We start from the raw sequence: 22,360 nt of genomic DNA, 5'->3' as shown, positions 1-22,360 counted from the left end.
TACATCGAGATGTCATTTGTGCAGTGGACTATTGGATTGTATACACTCCACATTAATTTACTCCGAAATTTAGTATGTGAATAGTAAACAAATTGACTATCATATCTTTTTTTGGTGTTTTTTTCTTTATAAAATTAGATAATAACTAAATTTTTGGACCCGTTCAACGAACGGGGGACCGTTTATTTCTTTTTATTATTATGTATCAAAAATCTTATTTCTAAACTCTATTGAAACTAAGACAGTAAATTAATTGATCAAAGTTCTCAGTGCCAATAATTTGTTATGGCTATTAAACAAAGTTACAAACATAAAGCGCTGAGCAAAATCCATTTTATATATTTTTATTTTATTTTATTATTATGTACAAAAATCTTACTTCCAAATTGTATTGAAACTCATATAGTAACTTAATTGATCAAAGTTCCCAATGCCAATAATTTGTTATGGCTATTAAACAAAGTTACAAACATAGAGCACTGCCCAAAATCCATGCCCATTGAAATTCAATCAAGGACTGTGGGAAGTATACATGGATATATCCTACAAATCCCCACCCATTAGAAATAACTGGCAAAATTTGTCTTTAGTCACCACCCATTAAAAATGTTTTGCCACCAAAACGTTTGGTTTCTTCATCTATTATGTCTTTTAAAGTTCTGTCAATAACTTCAAATCTGTGCCTATGAGCCATTGGGGCTTCATCCCATAAAATAAGATCGGCTTTCTGTATGAGCTTGGCCAGTGCTTCATGTTTTGAGATGTTGCAAGTTGAATCTTCATTGGTATGAATTTGAATATTAAACCTCGAATATGTTGTTCGGCCTCCTGGTAAAAGGAGTGATGCTATTCCTGAAGAAGCAATTGCAACTACAATTTTACCTTCTGATCTCAACTTTGAAATGATAGTCATGTACAAATACGTTTTTCCAGTTCCACTGCTGCCATAAACGAAAAATACACCTCCATTTTGTGAATATACTACTTTTGTGACTGATTGAAAAACTTCACGTTGACGTATTCATCACGTAATGCATGACAGTTATAGTCAAGTTCTTCTACAATTATTTTATTCGCAGTTGGCATTTGGTCCTTCATATCTGGAAATGGAAAGTCCTTCACAGTTGCCAAAGTTTTTCCTCTTTTGAGCATGATATTTTCAATCTCACACAGAGTGTAATTTTTTATTTTCTCTTATGATAAATTCAATGTCTGATTTCCATTGTTTCTTCTATACCGATATAAGATGCCTTCTCCAAGAGCATGATGATGTTTTTCCCATAATTTTTCAGGAAATGATATCTTGCACTTCAACATTAATGTCCCAAACAGTTCACGTAATGCTTTAGGGCTTTGAAATCCGCTGGCCTCTTTTAGAGCATCATCCCGCTCGCTGTCATCATCAAGCAAACCTAGTGCCTGACAAGTAAATTAAATTTAAAAAAGATGTGCTAAATGAAATTAAATAATATACATGCATAATAGATGTGCCTATGATTGTGAAATTCTTTTAAATTTTTTGGAGCATGCATTTTATAAGTTACTTGACATGCCGCTTTGAAAGCACGTAGGATAAGTAGTTCATCCATTTACTATTCTAATCTCTTCAAAGCTTCTAGGGTCTTTGACAATATTAAGCAACATATGCAAGTAAAATCTTTCTCCTGATGTAGGGCCGGTGAGCATAGTAATCACGGCCGATCTTTTTTTTACCACCACCTTTTCTTGGAGTCCACTCCCTACTTTTGGTTTGCCAAACCCATTTAATGGGAAAATCCATATAAGTTCTCTAGCAGACGGGTACATAGCATTTGCTTTAAAACACTTCGTAAACTTTGTCTTTGATGCATTCTCGCGCTCTATGACTTCTTCTGGTAGATCTTTATCACTGTAATAGATCATTTGATCTCCTTCAAGATGGAATGGCAACCTTTCTACGCTTGGGTATTTGTATTGAATTTCAAAATTCAATAACCTCCAACATGCTTCAGAAGTAGAAAGATAACGACAATCAAGAAAATGTTCAACTTCGTCTACACCTCTAATGGTTTGTTTCTCCGTTCCTACATCTGTTGTGACATTTTCGACAATAATGCCAGTGGCTCTGTTTTATCCCTTGTTAATATACTTGAAAATATATTTTATCGACCTCACCTTATTACAATGCTTAACATTTATGTGTGCTTGAAATTTCACACACAAATCGACATTATGTGGTATCACCCACCTATTGTCCAGTTCTTCAGTTTTATCAAAAACTTTAACCGTGACTTTATGACCATTGTTTCTTCTCCTATAAACGGTGAAGTCATTGTGATCAATAGAAGTCTCATTGCAAAAGGCCTTGGGATAGTGTCTAGAGCACTTATTTTACAACATACACGGCGAGCTTGAATTTAAATCTCCACAGGACCCATGCATCATAAACTGTGTGACTGTTGCATATGCAACTTTATCTTTTGGGTCTGGAAGCTCTGCTGATATTAACTTATTGATCTATGCAGTGGTCTTTGGCTTAGCACCATTATCCAAGAAAAGCAATATATGAGCGTGTGGTAAACCCCTCTTCTGAAACTCTATTGTGTATATTGATGCATAACAAAAGCGGGAAAATATTATTTCTCTGGCATAGTCAAAACTTGAAAAAACAAATTGAGTGGAAACTTTGGTGTACAAAAGAATATTATTATTGCTTCGGAACAGATTATATGCGCGTCTGTGTTTTTTTTGGAGAGATGAATGTATCAAAGCAATATGGAATTACTCCTGATCCTGAATTACCAAAGGGGTACTCAAATTTAAATTTCTTTCTATAGTTTGTTTGTAACCATATATAGAATACAAAGTGATTTGTGTATACCGTCCATATTACTGGCTTAGTGATTATTATGATGGTCATGCTACTGAAAGCCCTGTGACAGCGCTGGTGTGATTATTACTGAGGATGAAAGTTCTTGGAGGCAACTAAAGTTTCCATACCAAGTCAATTTCCAGTATGGGTCAGAGACTATTTTCTTGGATGGTGCTTTCCATTGGATGATTGATACGGAAGATAAAACACATCCAACTACTCTCTCAGAGCGAATACATGCGCTTTATGTTAGTAATGAGGAGTTTCATACTATCAATATCCCTCCTTCTATTGTCCTTCCTGACTCTTTGATCTTAATTAACTTGGCATGGTACCTAGCTTTTGTTGAATCTACACTTGATACTTCATATCAGATTTGGCAAATAGTGGATTCTAAGACTAATGGTAGACAAATTTTTCGATATAGCTGCAACTGTGTGTCTGAAACAGATGGGTTAAACTATTTTTAAAGATTGTTAAATATGTCGAGTGATGGATTCTACTATTATCAAGCAACAAAGCGTCTCCAAGAAAATCGATCGATTTCTCAACAGAGTCCTAAACCGTGTGATCACTTGGCTCTCTATAGTCCTGAGAAGGATCAATCATTCTTTCTTTATATGCACGGTATTCCACGATCTTTCCATACGGTGTTTTTTACTCACTATACTTCACTTTTTTTGATAAAATTATGCATGTGGTAGAGCATATTATTCCATAGACATTTGTTCTTGGTACATACATCTACTAAAAATATTTCTTCAGACTCGAAAACCCCATTATGTAGTCCACTACTTGCTGATAAGCTTTTGTGTGCAGGGTCTTGCTTGGTAGCGTTAGCAACTACATTATGACAAATGCTAGTTGTCTGGTTACTTTTGTGAAAAGTGCAGCAATGTCCAAGCCATAGGTTAGCTATATGGAACCGTGGATAAGGGGTATGTACTTAATTTGTGATGCTTGTGTTGTTAAAAAGAATTTGAGTGGGAAAAATATACAATTCTAGAGAGGCTGCAAATTTAAAAGTAGTTTTTGAATTCATTGGCATCAACAGTTAATTTTAATTGGAATTTTCTGTAAGTGCTCTGATTAATTTATTTTATTGACTTAAATGATTTTATTAATTGAATAATTGTTCAGTCACATTCTCCGAGCTGTTCAACAGGTCTTCCCTCTGAAGCTGGGAACAATTCATTAAGTCTATCAACCACCAAGCAGGCTGGAAGAACTAACGCAGCATGTAAGAAAGAGGAAGAAAAACTCAAGAACAATGATAGGAGGAATCAGCATGGTTCAGAGAGTATTAGTGTAAAAAAGGGGGAAAAGATTGAAATAAAGCGAGTAGGAAAAAGTGGCAGAGAAATAATAAAGACGATGAAAGGAATTTCCATTGGTGAAAGTTCAGGGATGGGTTTGTCTTCAGTTGATGTTGTCTCCTAAGTAAACTTTTAGTTACTTTGTATCCACTGATAGTCTTTCTTAGCTTTTCCAATATCCATGTTTATTTTTCGTTATAATGAATGATACAAATTCTTAGTCAAAATAGAAATGTGTAGTGGTAGGGTCTCTATTCTGCCCTTTTTTTGTATCACAGTTATCTATAAAACACAATTGAGACTCAAACTTTCATCATGTAATCTAGTAAAACGTCCAAAATTAGGGGAACTGGAATGGAGCTATATATATACATGACTGTTAATCCCAAATGGAACTCCACTCATGCATTTTATAAACTTAATGTGCAAAAATGATAGGCAAAATAATTAAACATAAAGTCTGACGTGTCCAAGCTTTACCGAAATGTTTATGCTGTTGCAAATTAATCATTAACTCGTGCAATTTAATTTCAAATACTCGAGCAACAATTTCAGGGGCATCTTCAGGTTTTAGTCAGTTAGAAACGTTGTCCAATGCCATTTGAATTTCAAGCCACTTGGGGTTATTGCAAGTAAATGTGGTGAAAATATCAGGAGTTCTAGCCCATCTGGAAATGGCTATGGCATCCTGATAATTTTGTACCATATATCTTGGACCACCTGTAAAAGATGATGATAAAACTAATCATTTGACATTATAAATTCATCTTCAAAGGTTGCAAGTGAGTTTTGGGGATTTAATTGAACCTACCTGTAAAAGACAATGGTAAAACTAATCGCCTACCAACAGATGCAGGTTTAGTGTCCCCAAAAACAATAACATCAACCAAACCTTGGTATAGTTCTGCACGAATCGTATGTTGGTTATTTCTAACCCACGAAAGCTTCATTTCCTCAGCAGCAGTGTATGCATCAACCCAAAATTGTTGCTTCAATTGGCCACCTCTAAATATTGTTAGTCCTTCATTTGCATTCTAAAAGCATAATACTCTTTCATGGTAACATGTTGTCTCTTACCAGCTTTACTACCATTTCTGTATTTGATTTCAGGTCTATACCCATCAGCTCCATCAGGAAATAAAAGAGGGTATTGCATTGACATAAAACTTGGAAAAGTCTCATTGATTCTTTTCAAGCCATATCCTTTCTTGTCAACAACAACGTCACGGTGACCTTGAGATTCATCTCCATTACCAACAATGAGACCAGCTACCTCATTAGAAGTTGGCAAGTTGTATACTCTTCCGTTAGTCTGTCTTGAACTAATGAGTCTTATACTAACATTAAAAATTTCAAATTCTTTAAATCTATCTTTGGCCATTCTGTAACTCTCAGCTATTCTGTTGTTTTTATTTAACATTTCAATAAGTCTTGCTATATATAATGTTTGGATCCAACGGTTTTTTCTTTTCAATCTTCTTACTAAAAGAGTTCAATTTGTTTTGCACTTCATTGGTTGTATCATATACGTATAACTGGCAAAATTTAGGAATATGACCTGGCATAAAGAACAAAAACCAAATTAACTCGTAAAGGACATGTAAAAACAAAATTATTAAGAAAATTCAAATGTCAAATTACTTTCTACATTGTTCATAAAAGAAAATTATACATACTAAAACAATCTAATATTTTAATATTTAAGAATATAATATTTGGAAATATTGTGAAGAGGGTTTTGCACTTCATTTGTTGTATATACGTATAACTGGCCAAATTTAAAAACCTAACCTGGAATTGGTAGCAAGGTTCTAATTTTGTGATGATTCTGCCCACTGGTCTTATAAACATATGACCCATTTCCGTTGTTTTTTTTTTTATCAACCACTCCTCCAGTTGATGTGAAAGCAAACATCGAGTTATATGCCCATATATTTTCTCTATAATTTGTTGACCTTGTACCACTTTCATAATCTAGTAGTTGGTTTAGGAATGGAGGTGCATCAGCCAGAACAGGAAGTTGAACTTTTCCGTGTAGGCAACATATTCCAAACTTTGGTTTTTTGGTTTGTCTTATTCGCCGAACCCTTTTCTTCATACCATAATATTGCTCCACAAAAAGAACACACACAATTTGGTTCTCCAAAATTCCATGCTTCTTGAAAATTTCTCATGTAAAAAAAATCAAAATAACACACAATTAACTTTATTTTTCCTACAATTTTTACATTCTAAATATCAAAATAACATATATTTAGATTTTTACTTGTATGTTCAGTTTCTTCAAGCATCCTGGCTTCATATGAATTGCCTTCTTCATCACCATCTGATTCACATCCATTGATTTGTGAATAGTAATCATCATCTATGAGCGAATCAAAACAGTTTCTTTTTCTCTTGAGGTATGTTTTTTTTTATGGGAATTTCTTTCATTAAATCCTTCTTTAGTTGATTTTGCAAATCACCAACACCTAGAGGTCTATTCCTCTTTTTTGCTAAAGAAGACATCCGATTAGATCGATTAAATTTACACTCTTCTTTACTTAGTACTGGAGTACTAAGAATTGGTTTTTTTGCCAAACAATTTTCTGGGTCAGATATGTTTGTTCTTGATCTTCTTGCAGCTCTAGGTTTGGTTGTACTATGTCTTTGCTTTCTGCGCTATTTGTAGTACGCTTTGTTGTCCCTCTTGCAACCATATTAGAACTGTACGTTACATAAGACATAAAATTATTATAAGACCTACTAAAGTTGACTAAAACAAATATAATTGTTATCAATAAAAGCAAAGTAAGAGGCATTGTAAACACTTGTCTCTGTGTAGGTTGTATATTTGCTTATGTATGTGATTTTAATTTGGATATATGTGAATTGTGATGTCTGTTTCAGCTTAGAGTATTTGTTTAAGGTTGAAAGGCCTTGTTCCTTTGGTCTGGTCAGAAGTGAGTCTTTGCTTCTTTTTTTCGACCTATCTTATTTCCCTAACAATTCAACTTATCAAACATAACATAAAGAGAAAACAAACTAAAGGAAACAGTAAGAAGAGTACCTGATTTGGTGAACAACGTACAGGTTTTTGGAACGTGAAATAAAGGAAAATTAAATAGAGACGGTAAGGAGGTGAAGCAAAGAGGTGAAGTAAATGAAAAAAACAACAGGGAAAAGAAGAAAGAAAATAGATGGTAAGTAGGTGTTTTGGTTGAGTATGGTAATAGATTTTCGGATGAATATGTATAAGGTAATAGGTTTTCTGTAGAATATATTGTACCGATAATTACCTCCACCTTGATCATTCCAAGGCCATTATCAGTGCAGGTGGAGCAAAGCACTTGATACAACTGGTTTATTTTGAAGAGCAAATTGTTCAAATATCAGCATTGGTTCTTCTATGATACACTACACTTCATGTCCCTGACAATGAGGCAATGGCATAGGCCGAGGTACTCTTAGTACTCGAATGGGCGTCGAAGCAAACCTTCATGGTGCAAGATCCTTCTATTGAAACATTGTTGCCTGAGGCAAAAGTAGGTTTTAGCTTTATCAGTCTTGGGGCTCGAGGGGATATTGTTGATTATTTTGAACAATTAAATTACATTCAAATCAACTTTTCCTACTCTTATAACACGGCTGTTGTGTGCTTTCCTATATTTTTTATTCATTATGTTGGTTTGATTCACTATGGTATTGATGGCTCTCTCTGTCCGTATAGTAAGTGTACCTAAGCTTAGATATGTGTTAATGTATGGCCTTGAGTGGGGGTTCTTCTTTCTTTCCTTGTTCGAGCCGTAGTGTTACTTGGAGTCAATTATGAAGGTGTAACAACTCTAATAGCGTATATAAGTAACGACACCTATGCATTTGAACAATTTAGTGTAAATTTCATTAGTGGGAAAGTAGAAATGATTTAAGCCATTTTTTATTTTATTTTTACTTTTTCATACATTCATATCGTTCCCTCGACCAAACATTTGAACAGAATACATGTAAAAACACTTGGTTCAAGTTCAAGTCCACTTCTCCTGCACCCTTGCCCTTGCATTTCTGTTACCGTTTGTTCTTCTATGGTGACTATACACTTCCATCAAAAGTTAATAAAAAACATCGAACACATAAGTATAAATTGGCAAAGTTCCATAGTAAAATACAAAGAGAAAGTAGCATCTTTAAGATACCTCCATACTGATATTTTTCTTTACTAAAAATAGAAAGGGAAAGACCTAACAATTTAGAAATAAACAAAGCAAATGAAATGTGACTTGCTGCATTAAGCCTAAGTGCATGAACACTTTGCGATTGGAGTCCTAAACACATAGAAAATAGGTTATTATTCTTCAAGATGTTACTATATTGCTATTCTATAGCGCATTGAGTCTGCTGGCTCTTCTTGCATGTTAATCTGTTTGTAAAACAGTGGTTGGGTTTGTCATTTCGTTCGCATTTCAATAAAATTACAAAATATTATTTATAAACAAAACTAATCTGATCACGTGATTTAGTGAAAGTGAATTTAGGTGAGAAAATGATGAAAATAAAATAAAATTGACTTTGATTTTGGAGATAGAAAATCCGTTTGAGCGAATCATATCTCCCTTAAAAGAATTAGTCTCGATTTTTTATCCCTAATAACGACTCTTCATCTCTGAACGAGCGTTATTAGCGCGTGGAATCGATTTAGAACCCTATCTCTGGGTGAACTTACTCGGTTCCTAATCGTTATAATTATCGAAACACCCTCCCTAACGGAGATAATTCTCACTCGGGTAGAGTTTCTACTCCAAGATCACAAAACTAAGTGTTATTCTAATTAACATAAAATAAAACTGAATTAAAAACATTTTAATTAAAAATTGGAAATTAAATTCTTTATTACACTAAAAAAACAGTAAACTACTCTACTCCTACTGATGGAATGCCAACCACTCCATCAGAAAAAGTAAAACTAGACCCTTCTATTTATAGTTTTTTAGACGGTCTAGATTCAATCTATCTAATCTAAATCTAATGGTTACAAATAAAATATAATATCCCAGGGAATATTCTCAGAACATTCTATGGAATATTCTAGAAATATTTTTTAGAATAGTAATGGACTTGGACTAAATAGTAACATGTTTTGGCTTTATCTTCATATTCCAAACTGTACGACCATTTTTTGGAAGCTAGATACAATTACGTAGAGTTTTCTGCGCTAATCATTTTAGCTAGTCAAATACCTGAATCAGAGTTAGGAGACGAAAGATATCGCCATTTGAAGTTTTCTCCTGACTTTCAGGCTGATTTAGGTCAGTTTGACCAAGTTTTTTTTTTTATTCGAAAATCTCTTCTTTAGCTGGCTTAGGGACTCAAGTTTGGATTCTTTAACTTGTTTCATGGTTCTCTGAGTCCATGAGCTTTGCTAGCAGTTTGGAACTTTAAATGAGCTGATACTGAAGATTTCAAGTACAAGCTTTATTCGACTATATTTCTTGCTAAAATACAAGTTTTGTGTGTATTTTAACGTTGACTGTCGAAACCTGTGAAAACATGAAAATACAATTAATTTACATTTATTAAACACATAATTGACCCAAATGTAATGTCTCTACGGGGTTTAAAACACAGTTTTGGATACTTATCAACCACCCCAAACAATATTTTGCTTGTCCTCAAGCAAAGAAGAGACACTAAAACAGATAAGTGGCCAAAAATGTGTAGTCCTAAGCTAATTCTCGTTTCGCAGAGTGCGATTGCATTGACCGTATGCAACAAGGCCTTAAACCACTAGAAATTCCCTAGTAGACGAGTATTAGCCTCGTGAGAGTTTTCCAGAGAAGATACCCACAAATTTCAACTATACTACAACGACTCAATAACAAAGGCTTGTTCCATAAATTAGATATTAGATATCTATACATCTCACTAGCGGGGAACGAGGATTAATTCCTTTAAAACCTACGTTAATAAATGTACAATAATCAAAACATCTACATATAAATATGCATGCAGTGAACTTTACAATGAAATGTACAAGCAGGGCCATTTCTGGATCCTTCAGAGAGCGTCCCTAAGTAGGTTCTCACAGGTATGTGTCGAAACAAAAATTCTCTCATAATTTTTACCACTCAGGTTTTGCTTACTCTAGTGTGCAGTGGGCACACGTTTCCTCACATTCTCAATGACGTCCAGGAAGCCGAGGTCGATCAATCACGTCTGTGTGTACCAGTGTACTTGTACCCCTACGAACGACCATCATTGGGTACCACTATAAGAGCCGCCCACTAATGAGGCGTGCTTGCTTGCCTACTACCATTGCAGTCCCGCTTGCCTACTAGTGAGGCATGCTTGCTTTCCCGCTACTGTGGCATCACTTGCCTACTAGTGAGGCGAGCTTGCTTGCCCGATACTGTGGTAGTTCCGCTCGCCTACTAATGTGGCATTCGGGCATGCCCTCTATTGGAGCAATGACACTGCCCACTAATATGGCACCTAAGTTATATATAGCAGGTCCGGAGATATGTCAAGGGATGTTTTCCGTATGAAGCTTTTGGAAAGATTTCATACAAAGAGGAAAATATCTCATCAAATAAGGAAAGGGTATTTTAAGCAATAAGATTCCTATAAATATCCAACAATCATTTCAAACAAAGAACTACGTGCATTTTTTAGACTTGATTCCAGATAACGATTTGGATATGTAGGCAGCCATTGGTGGTACAGTCTCTCTCACTTCATATCAACCTCTCCAACAAGATCATTGGTATGTTTGCGTGAGTTCTCACCCAAACAACATCTACCACTTACTATCACACTAACCTATCCTAATTAAGCTAGAGGACTTTTATTAGGTATTATGGGGATTAGGAAATGGTTTAAAAAGAATGGAAGGGATAACAAAACAATGAGTTAGAGAAAATTTGGTCTTCAAATAATTAATGGAGAAAACCTAGTATTCTTATTATGTTTCAAAACTGTTTACATACTTCGCCCTTTTTGGCTTTTCTACTCCATTTGATTTTATTTTTGGAGTTTATAACTTAGATTTTTTTTTTCATGGAATTTAATTTTTCTTGGTTTTGACACAGCTAACTGGATTCATCAATCGGCGCCAATTGATAGAATGAATTTTCGTATTTGTTTAGGTCTTTCTCTTCTCTTTTATGCTCTTCATCATATTTCTTGAACTCATCAGATATGGATATGGGAAAGGAAATAATGGTTGAAAAATGAAATGGCTAATATAAAGGCTCAACGGGGAAAATTAGGGGAAATATATTTTTTTGTGTTTGTATATTTTTTATTTGGCTATATCGGTCCAAAGAATGTCTAAATTCTCGCCTAGGATATGGTATAGTGATTAAGTAAGTGGACGTGTGATTTCTTTCTACTCAGAATTGCTTCATCCTTGGGTCATTACTCAGATACACTTATGTTGAGGCTTTTTGGCTAGATTCTCACTGGATTTGGAAATTAAGTATTCTAACCATGGGTCCCAGAAAATTACTGCTATGTGCAATCATTGACACTCATTGCATGAATATTCCTGAAAAGATGTAAAAACTATTGCATACGTATTAACATAAGTTTCTAAGAACCAATCCTAATTCTAATGCTAATGTGAAATTTCTAGACAATTTTCATCATATAAAAGGAAACAAGACCTTTATTACTAAATACGACTAACTATTTTTTTTTTTTTTTTTTTTTTTTTTGATTTTTTTTTTTTATAAAGAAAAATAAATAACCTAACAGTGCCTAATTTTTGCAAAATGTTTCTCTCCCACCCCCAAACAGATGGATGCTTTGTCCTCAAAGTATCAAGAGAGATTGGGAAAGAAATTACCAGAGAAACGTGAGTAAAAATTCGGCTGAAAAAATTACAACATGCAACAAGAAAATTAAAAATAGGAAACCAATCAAAGAAAACAACCAAAATGCACACATATATAGACATAATAATTTAGTGCATCTTACTATGTGGGAACTGTAATTTTTTTGGGGATCTTACTGTAGATTGTATAAAGAAGACGAGCATTCCTGAGTTCCAGGTGAATAGAGAGAAAGAAGTAGTGGTTGATACGACTCCTACACAACTAGAAAGTAGTTGCCTTAGAACTGAAACTGGTAAGGTGGTTGTTAGTGGTAATGTTATGGTTGGTAATGCTAATGTTAATTCATGTACTAGTGAATCAGGTGTGAATGATGAGAATGTTGATATAGTTGAGAATCAAGACACTGAACAAGCTAATGAAGTACAGGAAGCAGAGGTGGTTTTGGCAGAGGAATTAGAAGTTATGGTCAGATCTATTGTTGTCTTTGAAGCACAGCACAGAGACATAATAGAACAAGAAGAACAAGAACTCCCTATAGTTGTTTTTAGGGAGCCAATGGTACAAATGTCAATAGAGATAGAACCGTATATTGAAACCACACAGGAGCTTACTGAAGATGGGGATCCACTTGGACACTATAGTGTGGAGCACAATGAGTATAACAATCTTGATGAGGAGATTAGAACTGGAAATTTGTCAGGAGAAGAAGTCTTTGAGGAAGAAACTATTCACTTTCAGGATAGAATTGTCTCACCAGGTCGTGAGGAAGAGACTCCATATGCTTCTAAGGAGATTGAAAGGAATAAAACCCCGGTAACAAATAGTCAAAATAAAGAGAAGTAGAATCAGAACAGCAAAAACAAAAGTGGGAAAAAGACCAGGGGTAGGCCAAAAGGTTCCAAGAACAAACATCATTATTAATGACGATAAGTCCTATAAGTATATGGAATGTAAGGGGTACTAATGAAGTGAGAAGAGCAGAAGAAATAAACAGGATGAGATTAGATAAGAAAATTAGCATTTTTGGTTTACTTGAAACAAAACTCTGTCTTCTCAAGTTTGATCACATTAGGCGAATCTGTTGCCCTTAATGGAGTTATGTGGAAAACTACGATAGAAGTCCAGCTGGTAGAATATGGATTTGTTGGGATCCTTTTCAGATTAGTGTACAAAAGTTGAGAGGAACAGATCAATTTATACACTGTAAAGTTAAGTATCTTCCCTTTAATGAAGAGTACTTACTCACAGTGGTGTATGCTAGTAATAAGTTATATGAGAGACAAGTTCTTTGGAAGGATATAATAGCTATTCAGAATACAGTGTTGCTACCATGGTGTGTTGCCAGGGATTTTAATAATATTTTGGAAGCGAAGGAGAGGAGTGGTGGGGAACCTATGCACCCAAAGGAAGCTATAGATTTCAGATTATGTCTTCAAAACTCAGGGTTATCTGATTTGGCTTTTAATGGATTTTACTATACATGGTCCAATAAGTCAATTGGAAGAAACAGGATTATGACAAAGATAGATAGATGTCTAGTAACAATCTTTGGCACATTTGATATCCTTTCACTTCTGTCGAATTCTTGCCACATGGGGTCTCGGACCACTCTCCACTTCTTTTAAGCTGGCATGACTTCAAAAGGAAACCTTCACCTTTCAAATTTTGCAATTTTTGGGTATATCAGGAAGAGTTTCAAAGTATGTTAAAGGAAGTGTGGGAAACCTCTGTTTACAACAATCCAATGTATGTGTTGATACAGAAACTCAAGATGTTAAAAGACAAAGTGAGACCTTGGGCTAAAAGGAACTTCACCAACCTTTATGAACAGATGGAGGATGCCAAAAATACATTACATGATGTGCAAACCATGCTGCAAACTCAACCTCATGATCCTTTTCTAGATGAGAAGGAAAGAGTAGCACTCCAAATTTATGCTGATTTGGCTAAGGCAGTGGTCATTGATAGGGAGCAGAAATACGAGGATGAATGGATGAAGGATGGTGACAAGTGTACAACTTTCTTTTTTAATTCGATTAGAGAAAAGAGAGCAAGGAAGGGATTTTGGTCCTTATCTGATGAACAGGGAGTTACAGTCACCAGTCAGGATGGAATTGCTCAAGTCATAGTTGATTATTATAAGCAATTAATGGGAACAGAGGCATATCCTATCAATGAGGCAGAGTTTTTCTGGAATTTGCAAGTATAGAATGTGGTACCAGGAACTGTTTATGATCAGTTAGAGACTGAAGTGACTGACTCAGAAATAAAGAAGGCTCTTTTTGATATGCAAGACAATAAGACCCCGGGTCCAGATGGTTTTAATCCTTTCTACTTCAAAGCTTGTTGGGAGACAGTAGGAGCCGATTTCACCAAAGCCATCCAAAATGTGTTCAGAACAAACAAACTACCAAGAGGAGTGAATGCTACTTTCTTATGTCTTATCCCCAAGGTAAGTAACCCCTTTAAAGTAGAAGATTTCAGACCGATAGCTCTCTATAATACCACATACAAATGCATCACTAAAATTCTTACAAATAGATTAAAATCTATCCTCTCTGACCTTATTCACCCTACCCAGTCTACCTTCATTGCGGAGAGATTTATATAAGATAACATTCTTTTATCTCATAAACTTTTGAGAGGTTACGATAGAACACATGGGCCTCCAAGGTGTTCAATCAAACTTGACATAAGAAAAGCATATGATATGGTCAACTGGAATTCTATTTTACACATGCTTGATAGGTTTCAATTTCTGCCAAAGATCAAATAGTGGATAAATCTGTGTATTTCAACACCTTCATATTCTGTTTTGGTAAATGGGACTCCAGAGGGTTTCTTTTCAGGAGGAAGAGGGTTACGACAGGGAGATCCAATCTCGCCATATTTGTTTGTGCTGGTTATGGAGATTCTGAGTTGTGTTATTGAATAAAAGATCCAGAACAAAAGTATAAAGTACCATTCAAGATGCAAGAAATCAAAAGTTTCCCACATTGCTTTCGCGGATGATGTCCTTATCTTCTGCAAAGGAGAAGTTGAATCAGTGCAAAATCTCAAAGTGTGTCTCCAAGAGTTTGGCCAAGCCTCAGGCCTTCAAATAAACTCTCACAAAACCACTATTATGACTGGATCCTTGAGCATTCAAGAGTCTAAGGATCTCGCAGAATCTTTGGGAGTAGAGTTGGTGTCTCCACCTGTCAGATATCTCGGTTTGCCTATTTTCTCAGCAAAACTTGGTATCCGGGAATGTCAACCTCTTATAGATAGAGTCACTGCCAGAATTGCTGATTGGAAGTCAAAACTTCTATCTCACTCAGGAAGATTGCAGTTAATCATTTCTGTCCTCAGTTCGATGCACATTTATTGGTCTCGGTCTTTCACTCTCCCTATGACAGTGGTGGAAAAATAGAAAAAAAATATGTGCCAATTTCTTGTGGAGTGGAACCGCTTCATCAAAGGTGTTTACATCAAGCCGCAGATCTCAACTATCTCAGAATCTAAGGAGGAAAGTGGTCTTGGGATTATGAACATGAGACTATGGAACAAAGGTGCGAAATGTGGTCTAGTCTTCAAAGTGGCTACAAAGGAGCAAAGTCCTTGGGTTGAATGGATATGGACAAATCAGATTCGAAACCAATTTTTTTGGACAATGCAAATTCCTAGAGATTGTGCTTGGTCTTGGCGAGGAATTCTGAATAGTAGAAAAGAGGCAAAGGGACTAATCACGTACAACATAGCAAATGGAGAAGGAACACTTATCTAGCATGATCTTTGGTGTTCTCGAAGCCCACTTATTCAAGACAGTCAAGCTGTTGCAACCCTTCAAATACCAGCAGATTCTAAGGTTAGTTGCCTTATCACAAATGGAATGTGGAATGACAAGGTGGATAATATACAGGATACTTCCTTGAAGGACTGTATAAGAAGTGTAGTCATCAATGCACATCTAGATGCAGATAGAATCATCTAGAAGCCTCATCCAAGTGGCAAATTTATAGCTAACAGTGCATATCAGGCTCTAAGAACAGTGGGAAACAAAGTAAGATGGCAGCGTCTGGTATGGGGAAAGATGGTGCAGCCACGACACTCCTTTACAGTATGGCAACTGTTTTCTAACAGTCTATCTACCCAGGATCGACTAGTATTTAAGAAGGTACTTACCCACTCATCCTATTGCCTTTGTGATTGATTTTAGCACTTTTCAGTGTTTTTTTTAGAAATTTATTTACTACGTGCTAAAACTTAATAATTCCTTACTCACTGTTTTTCTTTTAGAATGCCAATCTAGTTCGAGTAGGGATTTCGTTCCAACTTCTAAGACAATAATCTAAATGATCACAACTGAAATCTACACCTTGGAGAACTAAGTGAGAAGGATTTGATAGATAGATTTTTTTTACACAAGTTATCTAAAATTTGTAAGTTAGTTTTATAGTTAAATGAAAGAGAGAGAAAGATAGGGAAGTATTAATCCTACTCATGCAAGGACTAGCTACAAGTCTTTTAGAAACAGGTCACTACCATCTCAAATCCCTAACATAATATACCTATCTCTAAACATATCATGCTAGCATGTGGAATTGAAATGATATTTCATCTCTGAAATATCATTCCAACTCCTAGTTCTACTTTACAACAGTTGATCAGATATTTGTCAATCTCTGTCATTTTGGGACAGGATGAAAAATAGAACCTAAGTATTTTAAGTAGTGATTTTGGAATCCTAAATTTGTAGCTCGATCCTCACATGAAGCATCATTAACCCTCCTCGGGAGAGTTTTAGCTCATGATCCTAGGATTTGATTAAAACTACAAGTAAGATAAGTAAAAAGAGATAAAAAGAAGAAATGAATACAAAGCCAACTAATTACCTAAGGAAAATAGAAGTTTTTATTCAAGAACTAGAAGGTGTAGTCCTCCATTAACAAGTTACAAGCTTTTTTTTCTTAAAACTAAAAACTAAAAGTAAAGACATGGAAGTAAATGAAAAGTAAAAGTCAAGGAAGTAAAAGCTAGCCAACTCCCAAAATCAGCCCCCCTTTACATAAGAGAGCATTTTTCTCTTCTTCCACGTGAAACACTCTCCTCTCATTTATTTTTCACTTATCCACAACTAACCCCCATTTGACACCTTTCATTTTTTTAGATAATCATCACCTAAATCTAACCAAATCATTAATTTCATGCAAGGTGTCAAATTTGCACCAATTATTTGCACTTTTGTCTTGACTTGCATGATGACTCATCAAATCTTATAGGCCCGCCTAGTGGGTCCACGTGCAGTGTTCAATGGCAGTCCAGTCTTTTGGCATTTTTACAACTTCCCGCCTATGTGTAGAGTTCATCGCACTGATCGTTGGAGTAGCTCACTCATCGCATTCGGAGTCCTGGTTCAAGAGATATAAGCTTCGAAAGTTTGACGCTTCTGTGCACGTAATCCCGTTTCTGACTAGATTCTGTACAATTTGAGTCTTTGGGCTTTAGTCCGGATTTGTTGGGCTTCACATGGGCTTGATCGGAAAGCATGTGTATACTCCCTATTCCGTGCTTAAATGCTGGCTTTATCATAATTTTTACATTAGTTGCTCCAACCTGCAAAAAGTACGAAGATGCGATTATTTCATGATTATTAAGCACAAAATTGACCGAAATGTTATGTCTCTACAGGTTTTTATAATACAGTTTTGGGTGCTTATCAGTGATCATAGCCGTGAATTCTCAAACCACCTTTTCTTTGAGTGTGAGTATTCAAAAGAAATTATAAATGGTATCAAAGCACTGTTAGGTATCACAACTAACTGCACAAGAACCGCAAACCGAGAGTGGTCTTCTCTGTTGCGGATCTGTAAAGGAAGTTCACAGGTGGTTGAAGTCTTCAAAGTATATATCTGTGCAACAATCAATGCCATATGGAAGGAGTGAAATTCTAGGAGGTTCCAAAATAATTCTCGGCTTGCTTCAGTGGTTTTGAATAGAATCAAAAGGGAAATGAAGAATTATATTTAGGTACATCTAAATTCTATGAATGATTCTCCTGAAGCTCGACTTCTATGTCAATCCATTGGAATTCAGGTCCAATACAAGACAAAGGCAAGTGTGTGGTGTGTGTGGGATCCTCCACAAGAGGATAGAGTGAAGCTTAACACTGATGGAGCTTTAACAAATTTGGGTGCTGGTTATGCAGGGGTTACCAGAGATAGTAGAGGAAGAGTAATTGATGCATTCTCAGGATCAGGTGGAGAACAAACAGTAATCTTCTAAGAACTAAAGGCTATTGAAATTGGGCTCAGTAGATGCCTTAAGTTGGGTCAAAGAAGGGTAGAAGTTGCATCGGATTTATTACTTGCTATTCAAATCCTTAACAAGATTGCGGCCCCTCCTTGGAGTTGCTTAGATATGGTGGTGCATATAGAGAGTCTATTATTAGATTTCCTTTTTTGTTCTTTTTCCCATGTATATAGAGAATGTAATAGACCTGCAGACCTCCTTGCAGGTCAAAATGTTGGATTCCTTCCTTCTTTGTTAACTGTTAGTCCTCCTCTAACAAAGGAACTACATATAATGATAGAGGAGGACGCAACTGGAACACCTTTTGTACGTTTTACTTGAGAAATACAGGTGGGGGTCTGCTAACCTTAGCTTAACTCTAAAAAAAAAATTAGGTCGTTTATAGTCAGATTCCTAAGACTTTTATCAAGCATAAGGGTTTGTAAAAATCCTTGGCATTCGCACCTAGATGGTGGAATGATTTAGCAAATACAGATTATTCGCTAATATGTTGAACAAATAAACTCGCGTCGTTGATAAACATTACCCTACCACCCATCAGGTACTAAATTGGAATACACAAGTTATTTGGACGAAGGAACCGGTGCTTACAACTATCTCTCCAAATAGAAGGGCGCGGTTACTTTATTGTGGCATTACTTGAATGTAACGGAAAATGAGTCATTTAAAATAAGATACTCAAGACTTTGGGTCTTTTAAGTCGATTCGAGACTAGGCATTGGGGTCTTTTACACGATTCCCCTAGATTATGCACACCCCCAAACAGGATGAAACCGGGTGAAATGTTTCTCGATCAACTATAAGAGAATAGTTGAAAGATTTGGGGGTTTAGTGAGATAACCCCACCCCAAAAATGGTATTTTTACACACTGTGTCGAGATAAAAAAAAATGAAAATGCATCAGAAATTGTCTTTCATGAGGCTTAGATATGTAAAATAGGACAGATCAATATATTTTTTTTTAGATACTCATTCGAAAGATTGGTCTCAACAACGGGAATGATTGATTTATCTCTTGTATGCAAGGGTAAAGATTTGTTACTCTTAGGTTAGTCTACATTTTGATTTACCGTGATGGTAGAAATTTTTTGTATATAGTAGATTCCCTAAAAGTATGTTTCAAGTACCCGATATAAACGCATGCATGTGTTTAAAGTTGATCATGTTTGCAAAATTATTAAGCATTCATAAAATTTGAATTCTAGTCATACTTGCTAATCATACGTTCTAAACATGCATTAATGTTAAACCACGATTCTAAACATGCTATCATATCATTTCCAAAAGGCTAAGATTGATTTTCATTTAAGTAGCCCAATCATGCTTGGAAATTGCATATAACCCTTTCACAGGAGATTCAAGGGAGAGATAAAAAAAAACGTACCTTCCTAAGTTGTGCTTACACGCACTTGGGTCGAAGATGATTTGAGTGGTCATTGACCTGTTGACAGGTCGGGGTCAATGCCACTCATCTGTTTTAGAAAATTTATTTACAAACATATAAAAGCCCACAAACCAGGCCGAAATGGTGGAATGTGGGCCTTCGAGGGCTTTATTACACGAATATAAGTTCAAAAACAACAAATATTTACAAAATAATAACTATATAATAACTATATATATATATATATATATATCGGGGCCCGTATATATATTATATATATATTTTTTTATTTTAAAGTGAACTTTGACTACAATTACTCAATCACTTCAACCACTTTGACTACACATATTAACACAACGTGGAAAAATAAAGTGGACATTAACTATACAACCTCCATCCGCTCATCTATATAATAAGCTAAGGTTTTTTTTAGCACTACAGGACAAAATTATAAACAAAGGACGGTCCAGATCTATTTTAGACAAATCTAACGGCTGTGCAAAACCCAACAATTTCTCTTTACAAAAACCCCTTCCTTTCTTCTCCAACAGCTGAATCTCGCTACATAAGTTGAATTCAATAGCTGGGTGGAATCCCGTAGGCATCACAAGCTCTGCTTATCATTCATGTGATGGCTTATCATTCATGTGATGGCTTAAGGTGGAATCCCGTAGGCATCTTAGATCTCGCTACATAAGTTGAATTCAATAGCTGGGTGGAATCCCGTAGGCATCACAAGCTCTGCTTATCATTCATGTGATGGCTTAAGGTGGAATCCCGTAGGCATCACAAGCTTTGCTTTCCGACTTAACGCATCAGCCACCCAATAATCTCCAGCTTCAGCGGCTGCAAAGAAGGCAGCAAAGAAGGGTGGAATCCCCTAGGCATCACAAACTCTGCTTTCCGACTTAGCGCATCAGCCACCCAATAATCTCAATCCAATAGCTGCCCCCCGGCTGCAAAGAAGGCAGCGAAGAAGGGTGGAATCCCGTAGGCATCACAAGCTCTGCTTTCCGACTTAACGCATCAGCCACCCAATAATCTCCAGTCCAATAGCTGCTTCAGCGGCTGCAAAGAAGGCAGCAAAGAAGGCAGCAATTACGTGAGTCCATTTTAAGAATTGAATGTTTCAAGAGTAGAATTGAATGTTTTAGAAGCTGGTATCATTCATGTAGTGTTACAACTGTTGGAATAAATAAAGGTCGTATTTATGTAAGCTAGGTATCATTCATGTAGTGTCATTCATGTAGTGTTACAACTGTTGGAAGAAATAATCATGTAGTGTCAATAGAAGCTGGGTGGGTTGACAATCATTAGTGTTACAACTGTAATAATCAAGGAAGAAATAGAGGATCATATTGATCTATCAGTAAAGTCACTGAAATCTTCTGTTGCTGGAGATGCCTCCGTACTATTCACATTAGGGGTGATCAATTTCTTCCTAGGTTATTATTTTAAAATGGAACTGAACAGTAGATTTTCATGCTGCACTTTCACAATACGTCGAAAGATATTTCAATTAATTTCTATAGATTGATGACCATGTGTAGTTCGGATTATCATGAGAATCAGTCTATCAGTCTATTACAACATTGCTTGAACTTAATTTGATTTTTGTTCAGGAGGATATTCATGAATTTCTTGAGTTTCACAGAAGTTGGTTAGAGCTCCCCTAAACCAATATTCCAGGTATAATATTTCACCCCCTTTTGTCCAGTTACATATCTATCATTATATTGATTATTTGTTATTTGAATATTGTCTATCATGAAAATCAGTCTATTACAACATTGTTTGAACTTAATTTGATTTTTTGTTCAGGAGGATATTCATGAGCTTCTCTTGAGTTTCACAGAAATTGGTTAGAAATCCCTTAAACCAATATTCCATGTATAATATTTCACCCGCTTTTGTTCTCAGAACTCCCCTTATTAAACCATCATTTCAATTATTATACCATTTAATTTTCTGCATAATTTCCTTCCTAGGCAATCATGGTGAAAGAGTTTAATTCAAGCCGCGGCAAAGAATTAATTGCAACAAAGATGAAAATACTATTATATGTGATTTCACTTTGTCTATCACACACATATATTTGTTCACACATATATATTTGTCCAGTTACATATCTATCATTATATTGATTGTTTGGTATTTACGAGTACAACTATATCAACATATTAACGGGTGTATCTTAGGTCGCGACTTCATTACCACAAACTGGAGAAATGAAAGAGAGGGGAAAGGAGTCGTTAATTCATAGTCAATTCCACAAACACGACATCCCCGTTCGCCTTCCAATCCGATATATGTGCCTCCCCATCGAAGATATGCTACGCCCCCCAATTTAGTATATGTGCCTCCTAATCGAAGATCTACTCCTTCTCCATCAGTTGTGCCTTATAATCGAAGATCTACTCCTTCTCCATCTGTTGTGCCTCATAATCGAAGATCTACTCCTTCTCCATCGGTTGTGCCTCATAATCGAAGATCTAATGCAGTTTCTAATAGACTATCATGTTGTGCCTCCTAATCGAAAAATTTATCGCAGCTCCCAATAGGCTATCTGTTGTGCCTCCTAATCGAAGATCCACTGCAGTTCTCACTAGGCTATATGTTGCGCCTCCTAATCGAAGTTTTATTGCGGTTCCCAATATGTTATCTGTTGTGCCTCCCAGTCAAAGATCTATTGCACCTCCTAATCGGAGAT

The 22,360-nt window shown here is 35.8% G+C and overlaps 1 protein-coding gene and 2 long non-coding RNA genes across 3 annotated transcripts; 2 read left to right on the top strand and 1 right to left on the bottom strand.

The window, feature by feature from the left end:
- Positions 1 to 586: 586 nt before the first annotated feature.
- LOC147495123 (uncharacterized) lies at positions 587 to 1,902 on the bottom strand. Its single transcript, XM_086568312.1, has 3 exons — positions 1,714 to 1,902; positions 1,238 to 1,419; positions 587 to 941 (listed from the first exon to the last, which is right to left on the bottom strand). The coding sequence occupies exons 1-3, from the start codon at positions 1,900 to 1,902 to the stop codon at positions 587 to 589; spliced, it is 726 nt and encodes a 241-aa protein (XP_086424438.1).
- A 1,134-nt stretch (positions 1,903 to 3,036) lies between these two features.
- On the top strand, positions 3,037 to 4,400 carry LOC147495122 (uncharacterized). Its single transcript, XR_015198912.1, has 3 exons — positions 3,037 to 3,478; positions 3,671 to 3,789; positions 4,017 to 4,400. It is a non-coding gene; the product is annotated as an uncharacterized LOC147495122 (long non-coding RNA).
- A 16,209-nt stretch (positions 4,401 to 20,609) lies between these two features.
- On the top strand, positions 20,610 to 21,656 carry LOC147495121 (uncharacterized). The gene is made up of 4 exons (XR_015199774.1): positions 20,610 to 20,752; positions 21,273 to 21,339; positions 21,472 to 21,540; positions 21,639 to 21,656. It is a non-coding gene; the product is annotated as an uncharacterized LOC147495121 (long non-coding RNA).
- Positions 21,657 to 22,360: the final 704 nt, after the last annotated feature.

Source organism: Coptis chinensis, chromosome 6 (assembly GCF_015680905.1).
Source record: "Coptis chinensis isolate HL-2020 chromosome 6, ASM1568090v1, whole genome shotgun sequence".
In the NCBI taxonomy this organism is placed as follows: domain Eukaryota; kingdom Viridiplantae; phylum Streptophyta; class Magnoliopsida; order Ranunculales; family Ranunculaceae; genus Coptis; species Coptis chinensis.
The sequence above is the reverse complement of the archived record's forward strand: the minus strand, read 5'-3'. Positions and strand labels throughout refer to the sequence as shown.

Excerpts from the sequence above, each read along its gene's own strand:
- LOC147495123 (XM_086568312.1), bottom strand. The coding sequence starts at position 1,902 with ATGATCTATTACAGTGATAAAGATCTACCAGAAGAAGTCATAGAGCGC. Across the intron at positions 1,420-1,713 it reads GACTCCAAGAAAAGGTGGTG|GCACTAGGTTTGCTTGATGA; the intron begins GTAAAAAAAAGA and ends TTTACTTGTCAG. Across the intron at positions 942-1,237 it reads GGAGAAGGCATCTTATATCG|CAGTGGAACTGGAAAAACGT; the intron begins GTATAGAAGAAA and ends CGTTTATGGCAG.